This window comes from Chiloscyllium punctatum, chromosome 25 (assembly GCF_047496795.1).
Source record: "Chiloscyllium punctatum isolate Juve2018m chromosome 25, sChiPun1.3, whole genome shotgun sequence".
NCBI lineage: Eukaryota > Metazoa > Chordata > Chondrichthyes > Orectolobiformes > Hemiscylliidae > Chiloscyllium > Chiloscyllium punctatum.
Genome location: NC_092763.1, coordinates 23,164,479 through 23,179,231, shown reverse-complemented (window position 1 = coordinate 23,179,231; position 14,753 = coordinate 23,164,479). Strand labels below are relative to the sequence as shown.

Below are 14,753 nucleotides of genomic sequence, written 5' to 3'. Positions count from 1 at the left end.
TATGAAGTGTATTTATATAAAACAGGTTTATCAGATTGTTAGAAATCGTTGCTTGTGTCCAATTGCAAAGGCATTTCTTCTGAAGTCAACCAGTAATGAAGAGTATGTGAGTAGCTATGGAGGGTACATTGGGTGCAGAGAGGTGAGTATGTAGGGGCATGGTGATGGGTTGGGTATTAAGAGGATTGGGAATGAGTGCAGGTGGGGCAAGGGTTAGAAGGAAGAAAACCTAAATCAGAGAGCTAGGGCAAAATCTCAGCAGAATAAGGCAATCCTTCCAACCAGCCTGCTTTGACATCTGAACTCATCTGAAGCTGATTCAGGAAGAAAATAACATAAAATCTCTTGGCCTGTGTCTCCAGAAGTTCACTATACATGGCTAGTCTGAGTAGAAATGACAAGATTGGACTTCCAAAGATGGGAAATGTCACTATTCACATCTCCTATGGCCAAGACAAAAATCCAGCCCCAGGGGTCAGTAATAAGACACATGAGGGCAATAGTTGCTGGGTGCACCAAATTGAGGGAATAAAACCAATTATCTTCTTTTTTTCCCCACTCAGAAATGTTATCACAGACAACTGAGTGCCCTCCCACCATCAAAATTGATGTTGTTTTTCTTTTATTTAAACCAGTAAAAGCAGTGTTTTGAGTATTTATGAGCAAAGGCCATTTTGGGTGATTCAAACCATCAAAGGTGAGTGGGTGGTAGGGACAGTGGGAAGGGACAGAATCATAATAGAGTTGGAGGGGGAAATAAATCATTCCAATCCCCTGCAGTGCCTACCTCCCCCTAAAGACATTGAGAACTTTAGTGGGCACCACATGCTCCCTCTCCAAGGACACTCGGGCTCGAACACAACCGCAAAAGGGAGGAAGACAGCCAGCAGACATAACCCCCTCCACAGCCCACTGCCCAGACCTGTTTAGAGCCAGCGTGGCCAGGCCCAGGAACAGACCCACAAGGAGGTCCTCCAATCTGCCCACACCCCTCCGCACTGGGTGCCCAAAGATCAGGAGTGTGGGGCTGAAGAGCAACCAAAAACATAACAGAAGGTTTTTCAAATAACTAAAAATGGGGTGCAAATGCCCACAACCAACATAATCTATGGACTCCACAGCACCACAACATAAACAGTTGAACAATTGTTTTCTTGGTGGCTAAGTTTCTTGACCAACATAACAAAAGCTAGTTCTTAATAAACAGACAACCAAATCATCCGGAATTTCAATTGATGCGATCTGTCTGCTGGGTAACTCTGCAGAAGGTACAACATGTCAGTCTTTTTGTTACGATTTAGAATGGTTCATGCAATTTGCATACAACCCAGGAAGAAATCTTGCAAAAATATGCTTTAAACAGTTAACTCACTATTTGATTCGATAGATTTACTTCTTGGAAAATTAGACGCAGATTAAATTAACAAACACAGCACTCACCTACAACTGCAAACTGACTGGTTAATCCTATTGTGACAATCATACTGAAAAATATAGCAGACCAAAGAGGGGCAATTGGAAGGTGGAGAAGGGCTTCTGGATATGCTAGAAAGATCAATCCTAAACCTAGATGGTGAATAAAAGTGATGCAATGTTATTAATGAGTTTCAAAGTCAGCAGCAAAATGTTTCATTTTATCTAATAGAGCTGTAGGGAGGTATAGTTCTGTTTTTCTGCATGCCACTAAACCCCTTATGCCCTCTCTACCATCATGTTGGCTGGAACCTTCTGCCAGGCAGCTAAGGTTGGCATTTGAAATGCGCAGTCCCCTCCACAGTGCACACTTATTGCAGTGTGCCAGAGGTCAGGACAGGGAGCTCCGAACTGACAAGGCGGGTCCAGCCATTGGTAGGACCAGTCATGTCCCACTGGGGGCAATAAGGAAACGTATCACGTGTGGTTCCACACCAATGCTATGTCAGCCCTTAAACACAACCCAATGTGAACTGACGTCATTCACTGCAGAAGAGAAAGGAAAACAGCTCCTCCAAACTGCCCCAAATCTTGCTTGTGACGTTGAATTGCCATTAGGTCCAACATTAAAAATGACATTAAGTCTGGGATCTAAATCAAAGTGAATCAAAAAGGGACATGCAAAAAATATAAACATTACTATATTTTTACATTTCATTCTCAAAGTATCTTACAAGAAGGGGTCAGTGTTTTCCCTCCCACACCTGCCCAGAATTCAGGCTGGAATAGAGAAAAAAAATAGATTCTTGGGGGTCAGAATTCCAAACTTTTCCCTGTATTCCCTACATCCTTCACAAACTACAGGAAGTGTTGAGTCACAATTTGGCAGACATGTCCTATGTTATTAGCGTTTTCATATGAAGGCTTTTGGAGATTCAAATATCAGCCCCAAGCTCCCTGTAATAAAGGGTTTTGGGAGCCTGTGGGATCCCTATCTGGTAAATTAGTTCATAAATCTCAGAGAGAATACTTTTGGAGTCAGAAACCTTTTGGCACTTAGGTTTCCATGATCCATTCATATCCTGTCTGTCCCTCAATGACTATCATACCTCTTTGCAATTTCTGTGGCCCCTCATTCCCCAATCCCGATTTACTTTATACTCATCTGTACCCCTCATATACCCTCCACATGCCATAAATTACTCCCCATATTCTTTTCATGTCCCCAGACATCATTCAAATCCATCCTTCCATTGCTGACTATATAAGAATCAATGTGCCATTTCTTTAAAATGATTCAAAAGCTGATTAAATAGGCAAACAAGTGAAAACATTTCCTCCGTTAAGTATCAATCAAACAAAATAGAGGGCTTTTCTCCTCTTAATCTTTCTTGATTCTGTCCAAATAAACAAACAGGTGCTTAAAGGGAAAAAAAACCTCAAAGAATATTTGCACTCCCTTTCAAACTATGTAAACAGAATCTGTTGATCTAAGTCCATTAGAGATTCAGAAAAGTGCTCATAATGGAGATCAAATAGAGAATCAGATATCTCTAAAGTTATCATTAAGAATGGTTGGCTGAGAGACAAAACTGATTGTAAGACTCAAACCTGCAGGCCAAATCAATGGATTAGGTTGTTCTGGTGGAGGCGAAGGGAGAGGGGTATTTGGCCCAGAGCCAGCATTGGATTAAACCAAGATATGATCAAGACATGGAAAGTTACGTCTGATTGGCTAAGCTTTGTAATTAAATACTATGGAGTCGATTTTAAACTTTACCTACTGAGTGATAACATGTTGAAAAGGATTGCTCATCTGTTGTAGAAATCTATTGTGAGCGCCCATATTGGATTCAAAGAGCTTTATTAAAAAAAAAACCTAACCTAAATCGTTGGGAAAAATCTAAAAGACCAGATGGAGTGGTCTCCAAACTTTCAATTGATCCAGAGTTGAGGACATAGTGAATAACTCTGATGACCAAAGGAAATCAGAATGCTAAGATGGCAAAATGAGCAGGTGGAATAGGAGGTGTTAAGACTACCCCTTTTTGATAGATTCCCTGTGAGAGTCTCAGATGGTTAGATAAGATCATATATTTTAAATACTACAGATACCTGAATGTGAAACCTCTGAAACTGGTAAATTAATTTCATTAGCCACGTGTCCAAGGGTGGAGAAGATGGTAAATCCAGCTAGCCAACTCGTCAGACAATTAATAACACCGACAATGATGGTATCTGTGAAACAGTCATTCTGGAACTTGTTGTAGGAAGACAGAGCTGTTATACCACCCAGTGACACTGACAGGGAAAAGAAAATTTGTGTTGCTGCATCTTTCCAAACCTGATAAAATGTAAGATAGGATGTATTAGCAGCAGGGCTTTTGGAATTCCGTTTGGAGATAGCTTCACATTTGTGGATATTTCACCCCATTCTTCCCCTTCCAACCCCCACCCCATGCCAATCCCACCACTATGGTCTCATGACGGCTGGTTTCAACACCAAAGCTGCTTTTTCCCATCATGCATGTTGGCCATCTTTCCACTAGCCATGCAGACAATTTGATCACTTGCTCACTAACCATTCTGCGTTTCATATGAGTGAACCAATATACTGGTGCTTCTGACAAACCTCATTGCTTGCATCACTGGGCTCTGGACTGGGGAGGCATCTGTTTTTCTTGCCTTCTCAATGAATGAAACAAAAAGCTGTGGGCTAACTGTACAAGGAGCTTCCCCAAGCCTGGATCAGGTTACACAGCTGGCTTGCAATGCAGGGTGATGCTAATAATGTGGACTCAGTTCCCACACTGGCTAAAGGTATCATGAAGGAGACTCCCCTTGCCTGAGGTGTAGTGATCTAGGTGTAGTCTAATGAGACAGCAACCCTATGGTTTAGTAAGGCCGTGGTGTCTTTCCATTTTACCTGGGGGCAGCATCGTGGCTCAGTGGGGTTGCACAGTGGCTCAGTGGGACTGGGGTTCAATTCCAGCCTCGGACCACTGGCTCTGTGGAGTTTTCACTTTCTCCCTGTGTCTGCATGAGTTTCCTCTGGACTGTCTGGTTTTCTCCCACAGCGCAAAGAAGTGCTGGTTAGGCCATGCTAAATTGCCCGTAGTATCCAGCAGTGTACAGGTTTGGTGAATTAGCCATGAGAAATGCAGGGTTATGGGGATAGGGTAGAGCGTAGTCTCTGGGTGGGATGCTCTTCAGCGGGTTTGTGTGGAGTTGATGGGCCAAATGGCCCGCTTCCAAATTGTAGGGATTCTATGATTCTCTAGCAACCCAAGCTTCTACCTGGCTTCTACTGAATGCGCAGTGTTAAAACTACCCCTTTTTGATAGATTCCCTGTGGGAGTCTCAATGCTCAGCCATGTTGGTCAAAGTGTAAACCAATTTCCGAATTGACATGCTAATGTGAATACCTGGCTCCATCCTGTTTTGTTGCACTTGGTGGAGTTCCAAGGGTGGGGCTCAGGTATATTCTTGGGACACAGTTGAGAAAGTATTCATCCATACCCAGTTTTGTGACAGTTGATCAAGTAACACCTGATCCTTGGGGCAATGCCTCATTCTGCACTGCTGACATCAGTTGTTTTGGCAAGTACAGAATTCATCAATTCTCATTAATGTTCATATAAACACGTCCCATTGTGACACTTTCCTTTGGTCATTTATTTATATATTACTTTGAAAAGGGATGTGAGCTTCTTTCGAGAATGCAAATTAACACTGCCATGGGAAATAACAGGCAGTAGACATTTCTCACCACTTTTTCTCAAGAAGTCTCGACAAAAAGCTCGCTATGTCTATGCTAGACACCTCTTCAATCAGTTTTATGATGTTTCTCAGGAATTGTTTCTCCTTTTTACAAATTCAGGCTACTTTTATGACCAGCTGGAAATGTTCAAAGTGTTCATTTCCTGAGACACCAGAATAATTTCACAACAGCACACATTGGACTAACTTAGTCACCTTTCTTAAACAAGGGAAGAGCACACGGAATTTGAAGGATTATTTTCCAAATCAAGAGAACTCTGGAAGATTATTTTAGGGTAGTGTCAGTTTTTTTCTTTACATCTTATGATGGAAACTATCCGGGACCTGGTGTTTTCCATTCTGCTACCATTCTTTTCTTCCTGATAGTTGATTTTGCATTTAAGTTTAATGATTCTCGATCTCAGATTCAGCATCAGTGACTTTCGGATAACTAGCATTCTACTTTTTCCTTTATGATAAATACTGACGTAAAGCATTACTTCCATTGATAAGATCACAATTAACAATTTATTAATCGCTCACATTACCCTTAACCAAACTTTTGTTTTCCTCATGTTACAATTAGTTTTCTTTTGCACAGTTTTGGTAACACTTGCAGAGTTTTTTTTATCATGTTGCCTTTTTCTGGCTCTTGTTATCTGTTATGTGTGTTTCTTTCCTATTCACCAGGAACTGTTTTTTTGTTGTATTTTTGCATGTTTTTTCCTCTTGTTGTTACTTTTTATTTAAGCACCTTTCTTGGAGTTCCTTCGCCTGAGAGGTATAAGCACATTCTGTATCATCTTCAATTGTTTTGAACACCTCCCATTGACTGTCTGTTGTTTTACTCATTTACAGTTGACCCAGTTTACAGTGTCAGTCTCTGTCACATTGCATTGAAGTCAGTCTTACCCAAATCTGAGGCAGTTTTGCATTTCTCCTTTTCAAACATATCAATGCAACAATGAACCAAGTATGAGAGAAATCTTCACACACACCATTAACCTGTTAAAAATATCTGACTCATTGCTCGAGGATGACGTGGCCCTTTCGTGATTCTGGGATTTTTTTTACCCTAACCGTCCTCTTAGTATCAGGAACATGAAAACAAACGGAATTGGAATGGGTATGACCATTCAGTCCCTTAAACATGTCCTGACAATCTCTAAGACAATGGCACATCTGATCCAGGCCTCAAACTCTGCATAAACCTCAACCGTTCAATACTTACAAGCAATATCTGCCTCCCCTTTAAATATTTTTGGATCTAGCCTCCACAACTCGGGTGGAGAGAATTTCAGATATTCACTGCTGCCTGCGAAAACAACTTCCCTTGTATTTTGGTTTTACATGACTACGCCCTTCAACTGTAATTATGCTCTCCAATTTGAGAATCCCCCAGTTATGCAAATATCTTAAAACCTGTCTGTCAATCCGCCTCAAAAGCTTGTAAATTTCAATAAGATCACCCCACATTCTTCTAAACTCCAATTTTAAAAAAAAGGCCCAACCCATTTAGAAATTTTTGATAAGTCAATTCCTTCATTCTTGGAATCAATTGAGCAAATCTCTTTTCATAGAATCATTGGACCCCTACAGAGCGAAAGGGGCCATTTAGCTCATTGAATCCACACCGATCCTCTGAAGAGCGTCCCATCCAGACCCAGCCCCTCCGCCCTATTCCCATGAGCCTGGATTTCCCATGGCGGACCCACCTAGCCTGCACATCTCTGTACACTCTGGGCAATTTAACATGGCCAATCCAACTAGCCTTTGGGACAAAACTGAAGCACCCAAAGGAAACCCACACAGTCACAGAGAGAATGTGCAAACTCCACACGGACAGTCACTTAAAGCTGTTTTGAACCATTTCCAGCACCAATATGTTATTTCACAAGTATGGAGAGCAAAAGCTGTATACAATATTAGAGATGCAGCCTCACCAAGACTCATTTTTTGTAAGTCCAACTCCCTCACGATAAATGCGAGAATACTACTTGTCTTCTTAATTACTTGCTGTACCTGGATGCTAGCATTTTGTGTTTTACTAAGTGGAACAGCTGGATCCCTCTCTGTTATATTTAAATTACCGCCATTCTTTTGACTCTCCCAACCAAAGTGCACACTGATAATTTTCTACATTAAATTTCATCTGCCAAGATGGAGTGGCACAGTACCCCAGTGGTTAGCACTGCTGCCTCAAAGAGCCAGGGACTTGGGTTCAATTCCAGCCTTGAGCTTCTGTGTGGAGTTTGCACATTCTCCCTGTAAGTGTGAAGTTTCCACTGGGTGCTCCAGTTTCCTCCCACAATCCAAAGATGCATAGGTTAGGTGGATTGGCCATGCTAAATTGACCACAGTGTGCAGGGATGTGCACGCTTGGTGGGTTAGCCATGGGAATTGCATGGTTACAGGTAGGCTTGAATGGGATGCTCTTCAGAGGGTCAGTGTGGACTCAACAGGCCTGTTTCCAAACTGTAGGTGTTTGATGATTTTGCCTACTCACTTAACATATCTCTATCCTCTTACAAATTCCTTATGTCCTCATCACAACATACCCTTCTGCTTATCTTTGTAACATATGCAAAATTTTAGACATTCAACTTTGTCATCTCCTCCAAGTCATTATTAGAGATGTGGATGTAGGTTTGCTCGCTGAGTTGTAAGGTTCATTTTCAGATGTTTCGTCACCATACTCGGTAACATCTGCAGTGAGCCTCCTGATGAAGTACTGCTGATGATTCCTGCATTCTATTTATATGTTTGGGTTTCTATGGGCCGGTGATGTCATTTCCTGTGGTGATGTCATTTCATATGGTGATGTCATTTCCTGTTCTTTTTCTCAGGGGCTGGTAAATCAGGTCCAAGTCAATGTGTTTGTTGATAGAGTTCCGGTTGGCCCAGTGAACAAACCTACATCCAGGACCTCCACCTGACCTACAAATCTTCTCAAAACTTGCTAATTCTTAGAGATGGTAAATAATTGAGGCCCAAGGATTGATCCTTATGATACAGCATAAGTTGATCTTTCGATGCTGTCAAGAACACAATTTCCTTTAAATAGCTATAAAGCCATAAAAATAAACAAAATAAAAACACTTAAAAATCTCAAGGATAGTATATTTTCAATTGTATTCTCATAAAATTATCAAACATCAAAAACCCTCAATGCCTTATAAAGCTGTGTGAACAGCGATTACAGTTGAACACTATAGATCTTTACCCATAGTATTCTTCCAGGGGAGGGAGTACCCTCTTCTGGTGCAGAGGTAGTATCTCTTCCTGTGGACCAAGACATTTGAGTTCAAGTTCCACCTGCGCTACAGGAGTATAATAACATCTCTGACTAGGCTGTCTGGAAAAGTAGGTTAAATTAAAAATAAAATCAGGTTCTTGTTGTGCAGTGGTAATGTCCCTACCTCTGAATTACGATACCTGGGTTCCAGTCCCACCTGCTCCAAAGCTGTGCATTAACATCTCTGAATAGGTTGGTTAGTCTCTACCTCTCCCTCACCTTTGAGGGTCTGCATTACCCTTAATTAGCTTTACAGATAAATTAATCGGTAGTAGAACAGAGCTGGTAGTGGGCTTAAAACATCTGGTGGTGATGGGGATTTAAAAAAAAGACATTCAGTTGTGTGCAAGAGGATTTCTGGGTATATAACAAAATAAAGTTGAAGGGACAGTATAGAGGGCCCTTGTGGTGCAGCGGTATTATCTCAAACACTAAGTCAGGAGGCTTGGGTTCAAGTCCAATCTGGTCCAGAGGCGTGTAGTAACATTTCTGAACAGGTTGATTAAAAAATATCTTAACAGGTACACATAGCCAATTTTTGTCTTTTGTTTCTAAACTAAAGCCTGTCAATCAAATGAGTCCAGAAACATGAAGGTATTTTTGTATCAAAACGTCTTCTGTCTGGACTTCCACATCTCTATAATCATCACATCAGGATCCTTAAGCATCCTAGGATTTTGATTTTGAAAGCATAGGAATATTCTCACCAATTGACAGTATTCCAATGCATTTCAAAATGGAGAGAATTTTAAGGAAATGGCCAACTTAAGGATGGAGGCATACGGTCAACAACAAGATTAAACATACAGTCAATGTATCAAAAATATGCAATAACACATGATAGATACAGTATAACATGATTAAATGTCAAATTATATACATTGATATGAAAGGCCGAGTATTGTTTGAGCAGTGATATATTGTGAAGTGTGGATGTGCATCCTTGTACACTCATCAATGAAAGTAGACAGTAAGGTGCAGCAAGTAATTAGGAAGGCACGTGCTATGCTGGCCTGCATTGCCAGAGGACTTGAGTTCAGAAATAGACATGTTTTATTGCAGTTATTCGGGGCCTTGTTAAGACCATTCCTGGAGTATTATGACTTGGAGGTGGCAGTGTTGGACCGGGGTTTACAAAGTTAAAAATCACACACCAGGTCATAGTCCAACAGGTTTACTTGGAAGCACTAGCTTTCGGAGCTGCTCCTTCATCAGTTGGTTGTGCAACCACCTGATGAAGGAGCAGCACTCTGAAAGCAAGTGCTTCCAAATAAACCTGTTGGACTATGACCTGGAGTATTATATGCAGTTTTGATTATGAAAGATACACTTGCCATAGAGGGGTACATCAGACATTCACTAGGCTATTCCAGGGATGGCAAGACTATCACATGAGGAGAGATTAGTTCGACTGGGCTTGTATTCAATTGAGGTTAGAAGAGTGAGAGGGGGATCTGGTTGAAATGTATAAAATTCTAACAGGGATAGACAGACTAAGAGTGTGGAGGATATTTTTCTATGGTTGGTGAGTCTAGATCCAGAGGACACAGTCTTAGGCTAATGGGTTGTCCATTTAGGGCTGAGATGAGGAAAGATTTCTTCACTCAAAGTGTGTGTATCTGTGGATTACTCTACCACAGAAGACTGTGGACGATAAAGAGATCAAGGGGTATAGGGAGAAAGTGGAAATATGGCATTGAGACAGAAAACAAGCCATGGCCGTATTGACTGGTAGAACAGATTCAAAAGGCTGAAGAACATGTTCCTGCCGAAGCTTTTATGTCACTTGTGTAATAATGACATTTGAAGTTGTCAATAGGTTTCCCACTGCACAGCAGCTTCCTGAAGAGCAATGGTGGCGTTCCCACAGGTTCCGAATTTATTCCCACCACAATGAAAATAGCACGTGAAATGAAATTCAAATTTTTCCACTGCCTTTACAATGTCAACCCTGAAGTCGCAGGATGAGTGCGGAGTGCCACAACATGTCACACGTTTTGCCACGTGCTTATCTAATCTCTGGAGATTAATGTGTTCTGCCTCTTTACCGCTCCAACGTGGGTTGGGTATGGATGGTGGGTGGTGATTTCTAAACAACTTCCCGTGTACAATATCCGCTATTTTCTATGTTGTCATGCTTTTCCTGAACTCTCCACTGTCTGCCTCCTTCTCATGTGTTATATCATCTCTGACCATAGATTTAATCTCATCTTTCACCAGTGTTGCAGCACCTTCTTTCTACCAGATTCCCGTGTCTTACCACAGTTTAGTTCTTAGCGCTGACCATCCTTTGCACCCATGTTTCAGTAACTGCCAGCATGCTGCACCCTCCGAGTTGTATTTGTGTCTACAATTGACAATAATGTATTTGAAAGTCTCTTTTGTTTGTTTACATTCCAGATTATGTATATATGGGTCACATGCATCCTAACCTGTCCTTTTGCTGTAACATTTAGCTCACTTTTCTTATTTATAGAACATAGAACAATACAGCACAGGAATGGGCCCATGATGCTGTGCTGACCATGATGTCAAATTAAACTAAACCCTTCTGCTGCCCTTGGTCCATGTCCCTCCATTTCTTGCATATTCACGTGTTTATCTAAAAATCCCTTAAACGTCCCAATCATATCTGCCTCTACCATTACCCCTGGCATGCGTTCCAGAATCCTACCACACTCTGTGTAAAAAAACTTGCTCCTCACATCTCCTTTGAATTTTCTCCCTCTCACCTTAAATATCTGCCCCTAGTATTAGACATTGCAACTCTGGGAAAAAAGCTTCTGACTGTCAACTCTATCTATGCATCTCATAATTTTATAGACTTCTATCGAATCTCCTCTCAGACTCCGCCACTCCAAAGAAAACAACCCAAGATTTTCTAGCCTCTCCTTGTAGCCTATACCCTCTAATCCAGGCTGGTTCCTGGAGAACCTCTTCTGCACCCTCTCCAAAGCCTCCATATCCTTCCTACAATGTGATGAGCAGAAGTGAACACAATACTCTAAGTATACTCTATTTCTTTCTCTTTACGGTTTAATCACTTTGCCCCTTCAAGTTTTCCCTTTTCCTGTAGTCACTCAAGCACAATTTCTAATTGCTACTCTAATCTCTATGACTACTGTTATTCTACCTCCTCCAACTTACTAGCTTAAAGCCCTTGTGACTATTTTATTTCTCCTATCCTTTGGAATGCCTGCCCTTGCTTGGTTCAGGTGAAACCCATCCCAAAAGATCCTTTTGAAGTAAAAGATGGTCCCAGTGTCTCATAAAATGGAATGTCTTGTCCATTTGCCATGCCTTCAACTTTATGTTCACCTCCCTAACTATTTTATCCCCATGCCAATTTGTGTGTAGCTTTTAGAGATTCTAACCCTTAAAATTCTGTTCTTTAATATACCACCTAGCTTCTTATAGGATCCAAACTGTGCCTCATACTCTCTATATCGTTGGCTTATGGACCACAACGATTGAATCCTTCCCTTTCTCACCAAGATTCTTTCAGTCTCTTGCAACACACAACTGGACCATAGGGTTAAATCCACCAAGAAAGAGAATTAAGTACCTTAATCTCTAAGAAATGTGCTTGAAATACATTATCCTGGTGTGTTTACCTGAATATCAGCCAGTTTGGAGAAATCGGAATGCCTTCCAAAGTAATATCTGATCCCGTTATAGGCTCCCTCCAGAGTAACACCTCGGATCAGTAGTAAGATCAAACCAATGTATGGGATTGCCACAGTAAAATACGACACCTGGCCATGAAGTGCAGTATGTTAAGACTTCTCTGTACTTCTGGTACAACACTGAAAATTTAATGCAAAACTAATATGATGTGAATCAATGCAGAGAATGAAGCAGATACCAGGACTAATAATGCCATGAACTGTATATTTCATATGCAGCTGCAGATTGATTCCAAACAGAATATTAGTCTAATATTGATCAGTGAATTAGTGACGCATTGTAACTGGTATAGCTCATCGAATATAGTGAAGCTGATTCAAGAATGTCAATGCTTCTTTGGTTGTCCATTTAAAAGTTAGTGCGCTTGAATAAAATGTCAACAAGCGCATCTATTGAAGAATAACAAACTACGATAGCAAATATGCTTCAGATTACAACTAATCAAGAGTTTGGCAACACAGTCACAGCTGTCAAGGAAGCTATTTAGCTCAGAAACAGCCCAGTCATGGCGAAGAGGTAGAGGCAGCCTGAGCAAGAACATTTTGTAAGCAAGCATCTTTAAAAGATTCACAATTGATCAAGGGAGCACATTTCTCAGCTGTTTTGAAATGAACTTTGCCTTATTTTTGGTCAGCTGCTAATGCAATAATTTGCCTCTCCCTCCCTATGCTTTCATGTATGGATTGTCGATTGGAATGATAGGAAATGGCATGTTCGCCAAAATTGCAGAGGATTAATCCAAAGATATGCAGGTTAGGTGAATTGGCCATGCTAAATTGCCCAAAGTGTTCAGGGGTGTGTGGGTTAGGTGCATTAGTCAGGGGTAAATGTAGAGTAATAAGGTGGGGGAATGGTCTGGGTGGGTTGTTCTTTGGAGGGTTGCTGTGGACTTGATGGGCCAAATGGCCTGTTTCCACACTGTTTGGGATTCTATCGTGCTCTATGGTATGGCTAATGATGTACATTTGCCCTCAAAAATGAGAATTTGAAGCTGCATTGAGAGGTTAAAAGAAAAGGCCTTGTTTTGACTGGCAGACTGTGCATAGTAATGTCTCCATTAGAGGGGGTGTTTCTGAAGCATTTGAATGAGTTGGCTAACTCATGCACTGATTTTCCAGTAGAACTCTGATGTTTCAGGCGGTGCTACGTGAGAAAGGAGATTGCAGAGTGATCAATAGCTCATTCTGCAGCAGACAATCTCATCGTCAGTCACACTTAATTTGACAATGGCTAGATTGGTAGTGGGTGGGGGGTGTTAAATATCATGGACAGGATCAGAGAGACATTGATATTGCATTGTGAGGGGACCTTGAGCTGCTACGTGATGGAAGGCTGGCATTTTCAAGAGGCGGTAACAATCAACTGTGCCCTAAATCCTGACTGGATTGCTTTGCAGAGAAATGCAGTGAGCTGACCATGAAGCGACACAAAAGATAACGCTCACTCGAGTCAGTGCCTTGTCGACAGACATTGGAAACTCAGTACACGTTCCCTAACAGCGGGAACAAGGTTGCCTTCAGGGCTCACCGTGTGCTTGCTTCTGAGCTCTAAGCCTTAAAACACCACCCCTACCAGCATGGCCAAAGTAAAAATGCAGTTTAAGGTTCTCCAAAATTAATTTTACCTTTCCAGAAATTTTGATTCCTTTGCACAGCACCAGCAGAATAATCAGCCAGGTCACGAGTAGACAGACAGCTAGATGCCAGACGACATTCCCAGTCTCATTAATTGAACTTGAACGATGTAAAACCACAACACTGAATGAATGATGACAGAACCTGTTAGGGTTGCATTTATTGCACCGAAGAGTGAATTTTTTCCTTATATGAGGCTAAATTCTCAAGGACAAGCAGCTACAATAGAGAGGTTAAAAGAAAAGGCCTTGTTTTGACTGGCAGACTGTGCATCGTGATGTCTCCATTAGAAGGGGTGTTTCTCGGCAGCCTACAGCCTGGAAGACTCAATGCTGAGTTCTCCAGTTTCAAACAACCTCCCTCCCCATCCCCCGACTCCCTCCCCTTCCCATCCACTGCTCCCTGCCACCAACCAGATTCCTTCCTCCCATTGACCAGTCAAGTCATACTCTGTACCTGTCTTCACCTGTCCCCACTTCATCACCCTGCACCCCCCCCATCCCCTTTATCTTCAGATCCCCCTACACCCACCTCCAGTCCTGAAGAAGGGTTACACCTGAAACGTTGACTTTTCCACCTCCAGATGCTGCCTGGCTTGCTGGGTTCTTCCAGCCTCCTGCCTGTTTACTTTGGATTCCAGCATCTGCTGCTTTATTTTGTCTCTATCAAAGGGAAACACCACTGTTGAAGTGAAGACTGATTGCCCCCAAGGATGGAAGCCTGCAGGAAAGCAGTTTGCCAGGGAGACGGTTCACAAATGTACCAAGACTATCAATGTGGAGCATGATAGAGACAATGGACTTGAATATATGCACCTGCATCATAGAGTGGGGTTAAGAGGCACAGTCATGAGTGAGCTGAGAGGCCACTTATCAGGATATAGATGCGGGGAGTTGGTGGCTACATTATACCAGCAACAGAAAGTCTGCAAAGTGACTTTGATACATCATGCAGCAGGAGGCTCT

The 14,753-nt window shown here is 41.8% G+C and overlaps 1 protein-coding gene across 1 annotated transcript in view; it reads right to left on the bottom strand.

Moving 5' to 3' along the window:
• LOC140495623 (sodium- and chloride-dependent neutral and basic amino acid transporter B(0+)-like) overlaps positions 1-14,753 on the bottom strand; it is an 83,537-nt gene that overhangs the window by 25,397 nt on the left and 43,387 nt on the right. Inside the window, exons 7-10 of the mRNA XM_072594621.1 lie at positions 13,779-13,911; positions 12,082-12,222; positions 3,529-3,757; positions 1,441-1,566 (exon numbers count right to left, since the gene is read on the bottom strand). Coding sequence (XP_072450722.1) covers positions 1,441-1,566; positions 3,529-3,757; positions 12,082-12,222; positions 13,779-13,911 — 629 coding nt within the window. The remainder of the gene's footprint in view (positions 1-1,440; positions 1,567-3,528; positions 3,758-12,081; positions 12,223-13,778; positions 13,912-14,753) is intronic.